Source organism: Sciurus vulgaris (assembly GCF_902686455.1).
Source record: "Sciurus vulgaris genome assembly, chromosome: 14".
NCBI classification, from domain to species: Eukaryota; Metazoa; Chordata; class Mammalia; order Rodentia; family Sciuridae; genus Sciurus; species Sciurus vulgaris.
The window spans coordinates 53,170,282-53,188,780 of record NC_136475.1 but is presented as its reverse complement, the minus strand read 5'-3'; the positions used below and the strand labels follow the sequence as shown (position 1 = coordinate 53,188,780).

The following is an 18,499-nucleotide window of genomic DNA, read 5'->3' as shown; positions in this document are numbered from 1 at the left end:
CTCAAGCAGTGACACAAAAGAATAGATTACAGAAAGACTGTGATCTCCAGGGTTTCAACCTGAAAACATTAGATCTATAACCAAGGTAACCTAAATTTCTATTAAATACATGTTGAAACTTTCATATATGATTTATCTCAGTCTTGTTGTCTACCATTTGTCACTGCCTAAAATAATAACATTTTGTATTCCAGTCAGTATAGATATTTGCATATTTGCAATGTTAATAATGAGTTATTATGGGTTAGTTAAATATGTCACTTTAAATCCTGCAGTTCTACCATTTTAAGATTTTAAAAGTAACTATGTATGTGGGTGTCCTTACCATTCATAGTTACACTTTAAAATTTAAAACTTCAAAAATTTAAATCAAATTAGCATATGCACATGAATTTATAATATATCAAATAGTACATGAGGGTTGGTGATGAGAAGCAACAGCCACCACATCCTGCTCCAGTTTCCTACCCCAAATCCTGTAAGTTCTACAAGACAGCTAACTTAAACATTTCTCTTTTTTAGTTACTGTGGTTACATCTTTGTTATGTATATATGAACTGTGTATATGCCTAATGTTATATCCATGCCTAATGTCAACTGAGGCACTATGGAGTAACTTCTTGCTATCCTTTATAGTTGTATGTGTCTATTCATGTAAGTATGTATATATATGCATGTTATAATATATTCACTCACTATGTATTATGACTTATGTAGAGTTCTACTTGTAGAATTGTTGGGATTCTTTCCAGTACTTTGATTGCAGTATATTTAGCATCATTACTTTGAAAGCAAACTTAAATTCTAGTCAGTATAGTTATATGTATATTTGCAATATTAATAATGAATTATTATGGGGTACTTAAATATGTCACTTAAATATTCATCAGCTAGTTTTATTTATTTATTCAACAACTGTGAGCCTAGCTCTGGTCTAGGTGCTAGGTGAACAAGACAGGCAAAATCCTGCCCACATGGAACTTAACAGTTTATTATGATGACAGGAAATTTGAAAATACATAAATAAATATATAATAATATCATATGGTAAACAGTAGTATGCATGTGCATGTGTAGGAAACAGGGGTGCATTGCTGTTTTAGAAAAACAGGAAATATTTCTCTAAGGAGGTGACATGTGTGCAGAGAGGAGTAATGACAAGCAAATAGTCATTAAGACCCAGGCAAGGAGTTTCTCAGGCAGAAGAAATAATTAGTGCAGAGGTCACGAGGGAGGAATGTGCTTGGCATGTATAAGGAGTTCCCAGGAGCAGTCTGGAATAAAGAGAGAGGGAGTGCCAGAGACCAGGTAGAGGCATGGGGAAGTGGCCTAATGACTGTGGTAGTCAGAATACTTTTCATTTTGAATGTCATGGGGAGCCACTAGAGGGTATTAAGCAAGGGATGGAAGTAATCTGATTTTACCTAAGAAAAGAGAACCACCTTGGCTGCTTTATGAAGAAGACATTCTAGGAGGCAGAACTAGAAGCAGGGGGACTAGTTAATTAAGGAGGTTCTTGCAGTAGATTAGTTGAATTATGGAAACTTTAGGTATAAAAATGTTCATACCAATTCTTCTAGAAACAGTTGGAACACTGAATCACTTTTTAATAAGTCTCCAGTGAAGTTTGGGGCCTAGAAATAATTTTGAAAATGAGGAAATGAGTGGTTGTATTTAACTATGTGTGGTATCCAGATGTGCCAAAATGTCAACTTTGGACCTTTGCACAACTCTTCCATCTATAATGTTATTCTACTCTCATCATACCAATTTTTGCTCATGATTGAAGTCTCAACTTTTTTTTTTTCTTTTTTCTTTTTGGTACTGGAGATTGAACACAGGGGCACTCAACCACTGAGCCACATCCTCTGCCCTATTTTGTATTTTACTTAGAGACAGGTTCTCACTGAGGTACTTAGCACCTTGCAAGTTGCTGAGGCTGGCTTTGAACTCTTGATCCCTCAGCCTCGCTAGCCACTGGGATTGCAGGGGTGTGCACCAGGCCCGACTGAAGTCTCAACTCTTAAGATTTATTCTTCAACAAATATGTCCAAAATTCACCAAGACTAGGTCATGTGTCCTATAAACTCTCACTTGAATCCAGGTTTATGCATTCCACAGCAATTTTATGCCTGTTTACTTTTCTATCTTTCTCACTTGATTCGAAAGTTCCTAGATGTAGGAACTGTGTCTTATATACCCATCTCATTATTTGCACTTAGAATTAGACAATATAATTTTTGTTAAGTGAATAATGTTTAACTGTATGCTTGTTAAATATATCTGAGTTGTTTGTTGCATATATCTGAGTTGTTCGTTGCATATATCTGAGTTGCCTGAATCTTAGATTATATCTGTGTTAAAAAAAAAAAATTCCATCAATAGATTGACTTAGGTAATTTCCTTAATCCTACAACACACAATTGGTAGAATATCTGTGTTTGATACCTCTTTTCAAAATTCCTCCAACCCTGTCACAAAAAAGCAAATGTCCTTTTTTTTCATCAGTGAATGGATGGTGGAAGGGCTATTTGGAATTCATGTGCTGAAAGGATGTTGTAGGTGTTCGCTAGGTTTTCTGTTGTCAACTTCCCTCTCTGGACAGCTCCAGTATTCCCAGCAATAGGTCATAAGGATAGAGCAATCTAAGCAATAGGCTGCCTAGGTAGCTATAACACCGGGTCCCAGTAGGGTGCTGGAGAGTGGGTTTTGCCTTTTCATCATCTATTGCCTTTTCATCATCTATTCATGTAGTGTTGCTGACTTGTAAAATAGGTGAGGCCAAGTTGATACTCAAGTACATGATTTATCATCCACACAATTTGAACCAGAGTCCGTGGGAGATATATCTCATGTGCAGTACCCTATAACATTTTGGTTTTCCTTTTTGTGCTGCCATCCTTGTCCTGGAACACAAACCCTTTCCAGATCTCTCCTAGATCTTCCTTAAAGGTGGGGCCACTTATTGGTTCTAAACTTCAGTGGGCATAAGAATCATCTGGAAATTATGTTAAAATTTCTGGGTAACATCTGCAAAGTTGTGTTTCTGTAGGTCTGAGAAGGAGTCCTAGATTTGACTTTCAAATAGAACTTTGAGGTGTTGCTATTTTAACACACAGAGCTTCTACTGAAGAGGAATGAGGAGAGGAACATGCACAGTACAGGTTTGACTCAAACTGTCAATCTACTTGTTGGTCAGCATCTTACTGTGTTCTGGAACCCCTCACTCATAGTAAAAACATCACACACTATTACCTGTGCAGTTTCTCTCCTGTTGTGTCTCTCTTTTTTTTTTTATATTTTTCCATGTTCATAATTTTTTGTATAAGTTGAATATTACATGATGAGTTGACATTAGCTTCTCCAGGAATAGGAACTTAACGGATGAGGTCACACATTTTAGAATCCATTTATGTTGCTTTCACAGCTAGAGTTTTTTAGATCTTAGCTTGAAGTATAAGATGGCCAAAGCGATGCCTCCATCTATAGCCAGCACACAAGGCATTCTACCAGTGAGAGTATGAATTGAAATATTTTTTAATGCCAGTGAACTGGTTTGGCATTAGTTTCTGGACCTGCCATAATTTCAATCTTGCCAGAGCCACAAATTCCGCAGCTGATGTCCTTCAATGTACACAGCTACCTCTGTCTTTCTCTTTTATATGGTGTGGGTTGTCATGAAGTTTCTTGAATTTTCTGCTGATTCCTTTTATATCTACTAGCTAATGTCTTTCCTTCCATCTATATAGCAGATTGCCTTTCTGATTCTCCCTCAGATCAATACTTTCCACTCATCATTTCTCCAAATTTTACACGTACCTTTAAAAATACTTTTATAGCCCTATAAAAATCCCATTTGTGATATCCTCCTGTCTTTATTGCTTTGCTGCTCTTTTTCTTTATATTCATTTGGCAATACAATACACTACCATCAGGAAAAAGTTATTATAAATCTGCTTACAAAACTATAAAAATATCTAAGCTACTGATATTCTATATCCTCTTAGCTATGCTTGATTGCTGTGTGTAGAAGCAATATCTTTTGGTCTCTTTGGAGACCAGCTTGTTCTATCCCCTGTGACTTCCCAATATATATTTTTTTCAACCAAGGTATAATTTACATTCAGTAATATTCACCCTTTTTGCTGTACAGTTCAATGAGTCTTGACAAATGCATACAGTAATGTAATAACCACCACAATTGAGATAAAGAACAGTCCCCCGCCCCCGCCAAGTTCCCTCCTGCCTCCTTGTAACACTCTTTCCCCGCCACTCCTCGGTGTTGGCAACCACCAATTGGTTTTCTGTCCATAGTTTTGCCTGTTCCAGAATGTGGAATTACACACTATGTGTGACTCTGGCTTCCGTTGCTGAGCACAATGCATTTGATTCAACATGTAATTCATAAAACTGTTGCTGGTATCCATACGCCTTTCTTTTTTATTCCTGAGTAGTCCATTGTATGGATCTACCTTAGTTGTTTATCCATTCCCCAAATAGTTTTAATTACTGTGCTCTCTTCTGTCCTCTAAATTTAAACTCCTTTTTTTTTTTTTTTTTTTTCATTTGGAAAAAAAAAAAAAGATTTCCAAATTTCTCATGTGTTCTAGGTGGGAATAAAAACTAAATAGTACTTAACAAGCTCTGTATTTCTGCACCTGTCACATTCCTGATGCTTAGACCCATTTTAACCAATTTTTAGGTGTGAGCTCAACTGTGGGGCAAATCTATTCTAGAGAAGCCTGTTCTATGCATCCTTTTGGATTGAATGTCTTCCAAGTTGCAATTTGAAAGAATGACCTGAGATCTCTTGTTTAGGATCATTGCTGTAATTCCCAGGAGAGATGTAAGGAGGGCTTCCCTTTCTCCTACCAGGTCTCAAAGCATAAGCATACATCCTTGGTAATTTGGAACCAATTTGCCTCTTGTTTTGCCCTCACATTAGGGTCCTGTTCTCCTTGTATGAATGTTTGGTTCCAAACAACCTAGTATAGGAATACCCATAGCTTTCTTGACTTGTGTCTGAGATGGTACTCCCACGGTTTTGAAGGATGGGTAACTGAAGTATAAGATACTATGGTAGTTATTAATATGGAACAGCCCCATCTACCACAGTTTATATGGGGAAAACATAACCAGCACCAACAATTCTACCCAACCTATATAGTCCAAAATATGACCATAATATAATCTATACCATAAAGATTCCAAGGATTACTTCAATTTTAGTTAATTTCCATTAGTACTAAAGCTTCAGAAGCCCAGTTATGGTTAGGAATATCATTCCTTGATATTTGCTTTATTGGTTCTAGTTATAATCAGAAATAAAATGAAAATTTAAATGTTTATTGTATTTCAACTTGAATTTCTTGCATTTAAAGAAATTCTAAAAACTAAGGATAGGTAATTTTTAAGCTAAATATCCTCAACTGTCCTTATAATAAGCCTTTTTTAAAAATTATTTATTTTTTAATTCTTTACAGACTGCATTTTGGTTCATTGTACACAAATTGGGGTACATCATTTTGTTTCTATGGTTGTACATGATGTAGATTCATACCATTTGTATAATCATACATGTACATAGGGTAATGATGTCTGTCTCATTCCATTAATAAGCATTTTGTTCTATTTGGCATTTTACCAACAGATTGAAAATGTAGTTCATTATACTTTGGTCTTAGAGTATTACTATATTATATTTCTCCAAAAAATTCCCTTTCTTTTTTTTTCATTAAAAAAAATTTTTTTTTTCATTATTGGGAATTGAACCCAGGGTCCTCTACCCCCTAGCTACATCCCCAGCCCTTTTTATTTTCTACTTTGAGTCATGGTCTCACTAAGTTTCTCAGGCTGGTCTGGAAATTGTGATCCTCCTGCCTTTGCCTCCCTAGTTGCTGGAATTACAAGTATTGACCACTGTGCTTGGCTAAAGGGAATAATTTTGAAAAATGCCCTTGAAATAAGTGAACTTTAACTCAGGAAATACATAGTTTTTCAAAAAGCTGACATTTCTTTTTATCTTTCTTTTATACAGGTGTTTGCTTCAGAATGGTAAGTCAATACACTGTTTATTATTTTTCTGCCACTGTCTTCCTGTTATTTTTAATCAGAGACAGAGCAGTTTTCTACCTAGAGCTAGTCTACTCCTTATTTACTGCCCTCAACAGCAAATGAAGACATATATGAATTTTTAAAAAATTACTTTGACTTTTATTAAAGCTGTCCTTAAAAAATAGTTAGAAACATCATAGCCTTCTTATTTATTAGTTAATATTTTCTATGAATTTCAAAAGTACCTCTCTTGGTTGATTTGAATTAAACATTTTGATGAGGTATGTTGAATACAAAGTATGGGATCTTTCACACATTCTGGGTAGAAAAACCCTCCAGGCAAGGGAGTATATCTAGCACTGCAAAATGAAAAATGCTAATGTTGAATATGAAAACGGTTTCAGGATTTCGGCAGTTAAAGTTCCTTTTCTCTTTTTAAATTTTTTATTTTTTAAAATATTCTTTTCTTAAAAGTTAACAGTGGCTTATATTTTCACCTTCTATTGCTGCTGGGAGTCACTTGATGAGGTCTCTGGTCCCCAACCCCTGAGAGTTAGTTCCAACACATTCCTACCAGTAAAGTCTCAGTATTTTGAGATAACTCCATCCTCCACAATTCAGATGGTCTACATTTTATAATTATCTTGGCTTATTTTCTGAACCAATTCCTATACCCACCTTAGCAAAAACTAGTTAGAAAATAGTAAAAAGTAAAGTAAAAATAATTAAAAATTAGTAAATCGATTTTGGTTTGTGTTGCTTCATCTTGTTGGGTCTGTGGAGTATAGACCTTAATCACACTAGCCTCCAAGCAGGAGAAGAGCATAGTTTTGAAAACTTCAGGTAAGACTGGATCCACAGGAATTTTTAGAATGATGTGGTTAAAATAATTCATAATCAACATGTTTCTTATTTTTTCATTTTTAGTAGAATAGCTGAATTTGAAACTGGGAAAGGAATTTAAAGAAACCATTAAGAATCATAGGAGAGAGAAATGTATCCATAAACAATTATAACATTTTTGTGATAAATCCAGAGCCCTCAAAACCCATCAGAATCTTTTAATCTATAATAACTCCACAAACCAGCTTGTGTAAGCTAGGGTTCTTGATAGTTTAATTTTCTTGTTAAAATTATTTCCCCTCGTTTTTGGTGTAAATTTTGGAGTGTTTTAGTTTTTGTTCCTGCCCATGAATGCTTAATGTTGATCATAACAGGATGTTTCTCATCAGTGATTGAGAATCTTGGATTGATGTCACTTGGAACCCAGATTCACAGTGCAGTTTAGTGTTCACAGGCCTGAGGTCAATGTGGTCGAATTTTACAGATCCCAAAACACATCGTAGAAACTGGTTCTGAAATAATTCCCACTATTAGTTTACATTTTTGTAACATGCATGTCCTGAAAGGGAATTTAACAAAAGATACCATTTAAGTGAAGGTTCTTATCAATAGAGGTGTGACAGGCAGTAGGTCAGCTATGCAAGGGTTGGCATAGACTATAGTTTAGGGTAAAAAGATGATCAGGTTAGCATGTTTTGAATATTGGAATAAAGTATGCTATGAATTCAGACTTTTCATGATTGACTTCATCTTTTCTGTTTTCTCCTGAAACCAGTACACGGAAGGTGAAGCTAAGAAAATAGGAGTGGTTGGCTGGGTGAAGAACACCAGCAAAGGCACCGTGACAGGCCAAGTGCAAGGCCCCGAAGAGAAGGTCAATTCCATGTGAGTGGTAAGACTAACAACACATGCATAACTTGAGGAAGTCCTTTTGATATTTCACTGAACAGTAAGAACAGTACCAATGGGCCAGACTTAGTTTGCAGATTATAAATTCAGATTTCCAGGCAGGCTAGCAAAGAAATTCAGAGCTAGGGTGTAATTTATTGTTCAGGAATGGATTTTCCCCTTGGGCAGGCCTCAGCAGAGGCGACTGCATGACTCCCCATTTGGTATGAATTTGTCCTGGTGAATCTCCCCTAAATGTCCAAGGTCCAAGTGTTTCTCATTTGAAGTTTTGGGATAGAAGCATAGAGCAGTAGGATGGTTGTTAAAGTAATCTTCAAAACAAAAAGATCACCATCTCCTTTTTATGTAAGTGCTTTATTTATCTAATTGTAATTTCATTTTTACTGTCAATTAGTGTGTGTTTAGGTAACCATGATATGAATCCGTGCAATCTAAGGGAGACAAGATTCAGTAATATGGGGAATAGTGTCCTGTATACACAATGTCACTTTCAAAAGCTTTGTCTGTTCAGCTTCATCATTTCTACTCTTCGCTGTAGTCTTTTTTTTTGGGGGTGGGGGTACTGGGGACTGAACTCAGGGAAACTTGACTACTAAGCCATATCCCCAGCCCTATTTTGTATTTTATTTAGAGACAGGATCTACTGAGTTGCTTAGCACCTTACCTGCTGAGGCTGGCTTTGAACTTGTGATCCTCCTGCCTCAGCCTCCAGAGCTGCTGGGATTACAGGTGTGCGCCACCACACCCAGCTTTTTTTTTTTTTTTTTTCTTTTCTTTTCTTTTTTTTTTTTTCAAACAAAAAGTAGCTATCTTTTTTTGAGAATTTGTATATTGGGGAATATGCTAAGCACTTTTCATGAAGTATCCTGTTTACTCTTTACAGAGGACCTATGAGGTAGACAGGAATACCCAGTTTATTTTATTTCTTATGAGTTATCTTTGTTTTCATTGCTTAATATTTTCAGATTTCTAAAGCAGTAATTTTTGGCTTATTGTACTGTGAAGTAATATAAGGCAGAGAGATATAAAGACCGAGATAGTAATCTGCCCCTCATGTCTGTTTCCTACCCCTTTATGTGACCTGTTCCAGTGGCTTTGTGAATAGTTTTAACAGCTTTCTTTTTCACTTAAAATTATTGAAGTATACATTTATGGTTAAGATTTTCCTTGCTATTATTAAAATGGTATACTTCATGCATATTTTCTGTAGTTTGTATTTCATTTTATGGACATTCCAGTAATCAGTAAACATAAAATTACTAACTCCTTATATATTTAAATTTATTTATATATAGGCACATACTTACATTTATGTGTAAAATCACATTCTGACTTAAAAAGTGTGGTCCAAAAATTGAGTTTCATAAAATGTGGGTCAATAGTTAATGAACAATAATATTTTTTCAGGAAGTTACTAGAAAATGCACAGATTGTGAGACTTACATTGTACAGATGAATAAATTCAATGAATGAGAAAATGTCAAATCGCTATGGAGTAGGTTAAGCATGGGGACCATGTGGAGGATGGAAGCTTTTTTTTCTTGGTACTAGGAATTGAACCCAAGGTTACTTAACTACTGAGTCACATCCCAGCACTTTTTTATTTTTTATTTCGAGACAGGTTCTCATAAGATGCTTAGATCTTGCTAAGGTCCTGAGGCTGGCCTTGAACTTGCAATCCTCCTGCCTCAGCCTCCTGAGTAGCTGGGATTATATGCATGTGTCACATGCATCCTGCCTGGCAGGATGGAAGCCTGCACCAATGACATTATATTCCTAATCTACATTATAACAGGCATTTGAGTAATTTTTACATAACTTGAATGAAATCATCACATGTTCCCCCTTTTCCTTTTCAATTTCTGCATTCTTTAACTACCCCTGTGCTGGTGTCCTTCTGTGTTTGTCTCCATGGTCACATGCTTTCTCTCTCTCTCTGTCTCTCTCTCTCTCTGTCTGTCTCTCTCTCTCACACACACACACACATTTAGGCATACATACATTTATGAGGTTTGATCAATATTTGCTTTTTAAATATGGGATCATAGTGTATGCCCTTCTCTATTCCTCACTTTTTCCCTCCACTCCTTACTGGGGATTGAACCCAGGGGTGCTCTACCACTGAGCTACATCCTTAACCCTTTGTATTTTTTGAAACAGGGTCTTGCTAAGTTACCTCTCTCTTTTATCATTCGAAGATACATCCAGAAAAATCCTTCTGAGCCAAATGGTATATATAGGTCAAATTCATTCTTTTTAATGGCTGCTTAACTTACACAGTGTGGGTGTACCATTGTTTATTACCTATTGCTAGGAATCTTTTTGTTTGTTTCTTGTTTTTTTTCCAATAAGACCAATGCTGCAATCAACATTTTACTAGTGAATTTATTTTTATGGGATTGATTCCCAAGGGTGGGATTTGTTGGTATTTTTAATGTAAAAAATTCATCAAAGTGCTTTTAGAAGCAGCTGTAAACAATTTACATTTTTTCCTCCTCATCCTGTTGGCAATTGGTATTATTGATTTCTAATTTTTCTTGTATCTGATTGGCTGTAGAGTGATTATTATTTCACTGTGATTTGCATTTCTCTAATTATTGGTTAGCTTGAGCATCTTCATGTCTGTGGCTCTGTGAAGAACTTCCTTTCTGTATCCTTTCCCAGTTTTTCTCTTGACTTGTTTGTCTCCTGCAAATATTTCAGGACTCTTTGTATATTGATAATGATTTCTGACCCATTATCTGTTATTTCTTTTACAAGTAGTTCCCCAAATCTAGCATTTGCCTATTAATTTTGTTTATGATATTTTTTGCAGCATAAATTGTTTTTAATTTTCATAAACTGGAATACTGTTATCTTTCTTTCTGGGTAAGAAACAGATTTTAAGTGTTGTCTCCTAGGTTTTCTTCCAACTTTTAATGCATTATGTACTACAGTTAAGCATTTACTCCATCTGGAATTGTTTTTTATTTAGAATATGAGATAGGGAACGATTTTCTCCCAGATGGGTAGACAGTTGTGCCAGCAGTAATTATTAAATAATCTCTTTTTCCATTGAAGGGAAATATATTTTTGTCATATATTAAAATTTCATATAAACTGGATTTAATTTCTGAATTCTATTCTGCTTTACCAATGTGTTTATCTATTCTGACACAATAATCCATATTGATTTAATTACAGTGGTTTTATAGTATATCTCCTCCCACTCTTCTTCTTTTTTTTTTAAAATCTGCTTTCTTAGGCATTTTTTTCTCAATAAATTTTGAGATATTTTCATTCACTTAACTCAAATTCTATTATATATATATATTTTTTTTTTTTCTTTTTTTTAAATAAGTTCCCTGATGGTCTTACACATATTCTTTTTCTTTCCACATTTTCACTTATTCTTTTAATGTAAGCTTTACATTTTAGATAAGTTATGGATTTACAGAAAAGCTATGAGGATAATAGTTTTCATATATTTGTCACCCAGTTTTCCTACTATTAACATTTTGCATTAATACAAAACATTGTAATTAATGGACCAATATTGATGCATTAGTATTAATTGAAATTCATACTTTGTTCAGCTTTCCTCAATTTTTACCTAATGACCCTTTTTAAAGTTCCCATTGTTTTATTTGCTTTTTAGTTGGACATTTTTATGATGTCAAAAGAATTGACATTTTATCTTCCCATATAAGAATATGGATGTGTTTCCATTTGCTTAGATTTTAAAATTTATCCTTTGATATGATTTTCTTCCTACAAGCTTTGTACTTTTCTAGCTAAGTTTACTCCTTTGTATTTTACTGATATCTTCGTTATTGTATGTGAACATTTTTCCCCAATTCTGTTTCTAGGTATTTTGTGCTTAAATATGGAAAGCCCAGTGACTTTTGTGTATTTATTTTATATTGTAGTGCTACTTTGTCAACTATTATTATTGATTTTACTAGTTTTTAAAAATTAAATTTCATTGTGTTGCCTAAATATGTAGTAGGCAATTAGTAAAAATTATCTTTTTTCCCCAGTGTTTATTTCATTTGTAGTACTGCATAACAATGTTGGTTAATAATAATAATAGCAGGTATCCTTGTTTTTTCTTTTATTTGAAATAGTTTTACTGTTTCACCAAGTGGAAAGATTTTTGCTGTTGGTTTTTCATAAATATACTTTATCACATTGAATTTCACTCTCATATTCCTGGAATTAAGCCTTTGATTGATTCCAGTGTGTTTTTTTTTTGAATTATTGCTTAATATTGCTTGTGCATCTATATTTATAAATGAGACTATGGTTTTCTCTCTTTAAAATATTTTTAGTTATAGATGTACACAATACCTTTATTTTATTAATTGATTTTGTGTGTGTGTGTGTGTGTGGTGCTGCGGATTGAACCCAGTGCCTCATGTGTACTAGGCAAGAGCTCCACCACTGAGCTACAACCCCAGCCGAGACTGTGGTTTTCAGTTTTCTTTTTGGTACTGTATCAAGTTTTGTTTTTTTTTTTTTTTTTTGGTGGGGGGGTAATGGGGATTGAACTTGGGGGCACTTGACTACTAAGCCACATCCCCAGTCCTATTTTGTATTTTATTTGAGACAGGGTCTCACTGAGTTGTTTAAGGCCTCAGCCTTTGCTGAGGCTAGCTTTGAACTTGTGATCCTCCTGTTTCAGCCTCCCTAGCCTCTGGGATTACAGGCATGTACCACCATGCCTGGCTCTATCAAGTTTTAATGTTAATGTTTTGACTTCATCAGATGTGTTAGGAAGTTTTCCATCTTGCATTTATTCAGGGATAATTCAAATATTGTTGGAATAATTGTACTTAGGTTAGCTGAAACAAATTATGAAATCACATGGTCCTGATACCATCTCAATGTAGACACTCAAACACATTTCTTATCTAATCTGTGGTGATTAGTGTGTTTGGGTTTTCTGCTGATGCTTAGATTCTTTTGCTAAGAAATTACCCAATTTTTCTAGGTTTTCAAATTTGTTGCATAGATTTTTATAATTCATATATATATATATATATATATATATATATATATGTATATATTTGCAGTGCTAGGGATCGAATCCAGGATCTATTACATGGCTTACCTGGTGCTGTTTTACAGTTTTTTTTTTTGCATTACTAGGGATTGAACCCAGGTGTGCTCTACCACTGTGCTATATCCCCCAGCCTCTTGTTATTTCTTATTTTGAGACAGGTTTTTGCTGTTACCCAGGATGGTCTGGACTTGAGATCCTCCTGCCTCAGCTTCTGAGTTTCTGGGATTACAGGTGTGCGTCACTGTGCTGGACAGTTAACTTTTTTAATTAGTAGAAGGAGTATGCTCTAAAGTAGCAATAAAAGTATAGTATAGTAAATACACATGAGTAAGTCATTTATCATCAAGTATTATGTATTGTACATTACTGTGTATGCTATACTTTTATACAACTAGCAGTATATACCTGTGAAGTTATATGGTCATGGCAACACTAGGTGATAGAACTTTCCAGGTCCATTGTAATCTTCTGGCACCACCATTACATATATAATCTATTGTTGATGGGACAACGTTGTGCAGCACATAAATCTGTAGTGTTGAAAAGCATGATTTTAATGCTTTTCAATTCAATTGCTCCCTGCCCTTACTACTACTACTACTACTACTACTACTACTACTTCTTCTTCCTCCTCCTCCTCCTCTTCTTCTTCTTCTTTTTTTTTTTTTTTTTTACATTTCCTACTAGTTTTATGTTATTCTCTGAATTTTTGTCCCTTCTTGATTATTTTAAGGGCAATTTTTTTTGTAAATAACATATAGCTATGTTTTGTCACAATCTGAAAGTTTCTCTCTTTAATGGTAGAATTCTGTCTTTGATTTGGATGCTACATTAATTTCTTTTTATACATTGTACCAGTGGTTTGTAATAATTGATTTCATTATTCAGAATTACATTAATATTATTACTTTCAGTTTTAATCAGTACATTTATGTGTCCTTTAAAGTTTTTCTAGTGAACTGTAATACACATAATAAAGATGATATGAACCCATAAGTTGATGAATTAGATTAAAGTTCAGCTCTTTCTCTTGCAGTAGTACCTTGGATCAAGTCATAGGCATGAGTCTACATTTGGATTCTCTGTTCTGTTTCACTGGTCTAGTTTTCTATCTTGTACTAATACCAGACCATATTAATTATCGTGTCTTTATTATGTCTTGACAATTGGTAGACAAGTTAACCAATTTACTCTTCTTCAAGGTTGCCTTGGCTATTCTAATACTTTTGCATTATAAGTTTTATACATCAAGTTGTCAAGTTCCACATCTTGTTGGAATTTTGCTGGAATTGCATTGAGTGTATCAATAAATTTGGGAAGAATTTATGTGCCAAATGTAAGAAACCTCTTCTTTATTTTGTTCAATTCTTTGAATAGTATGTTATAATTTTCTGTATAAAGGCCTTGAATATCTCCCTGCTGGTATCTGATACTTTTGATGTATTATAAATACTATTTAAGTATTTTATTTTCTCTTTATTGTTAATATATAAAAAATACAATTGAAATTTTCATATTGCCTTATTTGCAGCAACTTTGCTAAATTCACTTATTGATGCTAATAATTTATATATAGATTCTTTTGAATTTTCTATGGAGCTGATCATATGTATCATCTGAGAATAGTGAGAACTTTATTTCTTCTTTTTCCATTCCTTTTACCTTTTATTTCTTCTTCTCACCATGCTGCTGGTTAGGTCTTCAAGTGCAGTATTGAGTAAAAGGATTAGTGGTAATAGGCATCTCTGCCTTATATTCCTGATCTCAAACTTTCAACAGTGGTGTCAGTCAACAACTAAACTATTATATAGCATACTTCACTATCAAATAGAAAATATTTACTATTAATTGGAATTACTATTTATAAGTAAGTAATATTCTTATTATAACTGTGCTTTACTTTTAAAAACTGCCCATTACAAAGAGCAGAAACTAAGAGAGCAAGGACTTAAGGATATTTACAAAAGTGTGCGTATGATGATGAATCTTGGAATCTAGATTAGACAAGAATATAAACTGGGAAAGAATTGATGGGCAGAGAAAAGTGGTTCTTTCATTGGATTTTGTATTTCAGGAATTGCAAAAACTTGGCTGAGCTCTTTTTAGTATAGTCCTAGAATCCTTAGAAAGGAAGGGGTAAAGTGGGAATGTGAAATAGTCCCTGTGTCTCCTTCCCCACTGTGAGTAAAGATCTAGTATACCTGAATTCTTGATCCTTGTTTTTTCTGTGTCCATTAGTTTTATAACTGGATTTTGTGTGAGTATTACTAAGTGGAAATTCCTCTTGCTGCCTGAAAGATTATTGAAATGTTATACATTTTGGTATTGTCATGGTTTTCTCTTATAATTTTTTTAAGAGATTTTTAGCATGCACACAAGTTGAGTGAAAAGGACAGTGAAACCTATGTGCTAATTACTTGGTTTCAATAACAGTTAACTTTCCGACATTCTTGTTTCATATATCCCTCCACTTTTTCTTTTGTCTTTGTTATCATCAGAGCATTTAAAGCCAATTTGCACCATCATCTTAATCACCTTTAAATTCGGGTGACTGATATGGAACTGACAATGAAAACCAATATTTGACAATGAAACCTACAAAACCTATAAAACAATTTCATACTGTTCAATCTAATATTTTACTGTTTCTTCAGCTGAAATTCTATGTATATTTTAACAGATTTACCTTCGAATGCCAAAGTGCATCACATAACCTGTCAATCATGCAGTTTCCCATAGGCCTGTCTTTCTCCTAGTCTGGGTCTAGATATGCTGCACAGCTGTCATTCTAGAACTTCCACTTGCCCTTTTTCTGTTTCTTTTTTGAAACAAGCAGGCTCCTGTTTCCTTAATTAGTATGTGTTTACATCTCCTTTGTTTTATTATCTTGTTTTGCAGAAACATGATTCTCTGTAAGAGAAAGGAATTCTTTCAAGGAAGGTGCATGAGAGACAAAAAATTTGCATCATTTACCCTCATGCTTGACTGATTGAGTCATAAAAGTCTATGGCAAAAATAATCTCCTGCTCAGAATTTTGAAGGCATAGTGCCATAAATTCTGGCGTTGCTTTTAAAAGAGGTTCGATGTCACTCGAATGCAAAGAATTGTGCATTACAACTGCTTATTCCTCTCAGAAAACTCATTAGATGCTCAATTTATCCCTCTTTTTTCTGCATTTTTACAATCACCTGCTTTTGTTTGTGTTTTAATTTCACTTTAAATGCTGGTCCCTTGGAGGAAGAGAATGATACACACACACATACACACACACACACACACATATATATTTAGAGAGAGAAAGGTTTATATGTTATATTATTTAATATATATTAAATTTAATGTGTGCGATATTATTATTTATATAGAAACATATTTAATACATATTAAAATATATTTTTTAAATTTATACACAATACTGGTACATATTTATGGGATAGAATATGACATTTCAATACATATACAATGTATAATGATCAGATCAGGATTGGTATATTCATGATATAAACATTCCTTGTTTATTTGCGATGGGAGCATTCAAAATCCCCTCTACTGGCTACTTTGAAATATACAATTAGTTGTTGTCAACCATAGTTTATCCTACTGTGTTATAGAACATTAGAAGTTTATTTCTTCTATCCATACATTTCCTTGGCTTTGTAATCACTATTCTTTTCTCTATTTTTGTGAGATCAACATTTTCCTTTCCACATAACAGTGAGATTATGTGGCGTTTGTCTCTCTGTACCTGACTTTTTTCACTTAACATACCATGCTCTAGTTCCATCCATGTTGCTGCATATGATGGGATTCCATTCTTTTTATGGCTAAATAGTATTCCATGCTGTATATGTACTACATTTTCTTGACCCATTCATTATCTGATGGACACGTGGTTGTTTCCATTTCTCGTCTGTTGTGAAGAGTGCTGCAATGAATACAGGAGTACAGATGTCTCTTTGACATATGGAGGTCATTTCCTTTGTAGATACACCCAGTAGTAGAATTGCTGGATCACATGGATGTTCCATTGCTAGTTTATTTTGAGGCAACTCCATGCTGTTTTTCATAATGGCTGTCCTAATTGACATTCTTACCAAGAGGGTCTGAGACTTCCCCTTTCTCTGAGAGAATTTTTGTTCTTTGGCATTTTCCTCCCCTCTCTCTTTTGATTCTCTTTTTCAGAAATTCTATGTGAACCTGATCCTCTGATTTTCAACATTTTTTCACCTTGTTTTCTAACATTATTCTTTGGGAAGTTGCTTCAACTTTGTCTTTCAACCTTTCTGTTATTTTTATGTATTTCTGTTACTGTATATTAACCAGCTGTATTTTATAGCCTCTCATTCTGTTTTTTTTTTTTTTTCAAATCTCTTTGTGGATATTACTTGTGTTTTTCTTTTTGAAAATTTCTTCTGCTTTTTGCATTATTTATGTGTCCTCAAGGCTCATTTTCTTTTCTCTCTCCTCCCTTGCATTTTTAAAAATGCTTGTTTTGCCTTTTTATGTCATACTGTAGACTTTTCTTAAATCATATATTGGTAATTTAGTCACAAATTAAAACAGACGGCTCGGAATAAATAGGTCTTGAAGGAAACCTTCCAACATGTAATTGTAGACTTGTGAACTTAAGGAACAGTGAGGAGCAGGCCTTTTTGTTGGGGTCTTACAGATATCAAAGCTGATGTCTATCCTCTGCTGTACCTGGTGTCTCCAAATCCTGAGTCTTCTGGGGTTCCATGGGGTGAGCTGATTTGCTTTGAATCATTTTTCCAGGCCTTGAAGCTGAAGCATTCTTTGTTTTATTGCTTTCCATCTGCTTTCCTTCATATTTGTCAAAATCTTGTTAAGTTTATAGTTCTGTATCAGGAATATTTTCAGCTGCAAATTAATAGAAAGTTGAACTTAAAAAGGTTAAACAAATGAGTTCTTTTTTTTTTTTTTTCAGTCAAGAAGTCTGGAGGTACTTGGTTACTGGCCTTTGTTCAGTAGCTCAGTAATGTCAGGACCAACATCTCTGTGATTATCTTGGCCTTTCTCTAATGGTCATAAAGGGGAAGTACAACTGCATATAATACCTACAAGTAAGGAAGAAGACAGAAGGAAGGAAGGGCTGAGGGTTGTGTTGCATTCTCTGGCCCACCCCAAAATAGACATCTGCTTGTGCTTCATTGGTTGGTGCAGGGTCATATGGTTACTCCTTTCTATGGAACAGGGAGACTGGGAAACTGGTTGGCATATTGATGCACTGAACAAGATTAATGTTGTCCTGACCAGGAGGAACGGAAGACGAAAGGGTACCAAGTACTCAATGAACAATGTCTGTTGCATCTCATATTTTGATGCTGTAATTGTCATTGGATTTCAGATAAAAGAAGATAAATGTGCCATGTGTAATTGTACTGTGAAAATTGAGAAAATGTGTGTAAAGAAAGCGCTTAGGACAGTACCTGGCATATAGTAAACACTCAGTAAACATTCTCACCACTGTAAGACCCATGGTACTTCACTTTGTGCACGTTTAGATGGGTAGAAATGCCACCAGGCTCATTAGCTACGTGGGATGTCCTTGCAGAAAAATTGGGCTACAGCAATACATTTGTGGAGAGATTTGAGGCCACATACATGAATGGGATTATCCAGGGAGAGCT

General features: G+C 34.5%; 1 protein-coding gene and 1 pseudogene across 12 annotated transcripts in view; one reads left to right on the top strand and one right to left on the bottom strand.

Moving 5' to 3' along the window:
* The window catches only part of ACYP2 (acylphosphatase 2), a 156,354-nt gene that overhangs the window by 20,049 nt on the left and 117,806 nt on the right, over positions 1–18,499 (top strand). For 7 of the 11 annotated variants that reach the window (XR_013759101.1, XR_013759102.1, XR_013759103.1 and 4 more), the window contains exons 2-3: positions 6,038–6,054; positions 7,673–7,782. Coding sequence is in view for 8 of the 11 variants with exons in the window: in XM_079110250.1 (XP_078966376.1) it covers positions 6,038–6,054; positions 7,673–7,782 (127 nt within the window). In the remaining 3 variants the exon portion in view is untranslated. Of the gene's footprint in view, positions 1–6; positions 86–6,037; positions 6,055–7,672; positions 7,783–18,499 lie in introns of those variants that run through there. The other 4 variants (XM_079110252.1, XM_079110247.1, XM_079110246.1 and 1 more) reach the window with 4 other exon arrangements.
* Positions 2,372–4,095, bottom strand: LOC306643871 (ATP synthase membrane subunit K, mitochondrial-like; annotated as a pseudogene). Its single transcript has one exon. The product of its transcript is annotated as an ATP synthase membrane subunit K, mitochondrial-like (transcript).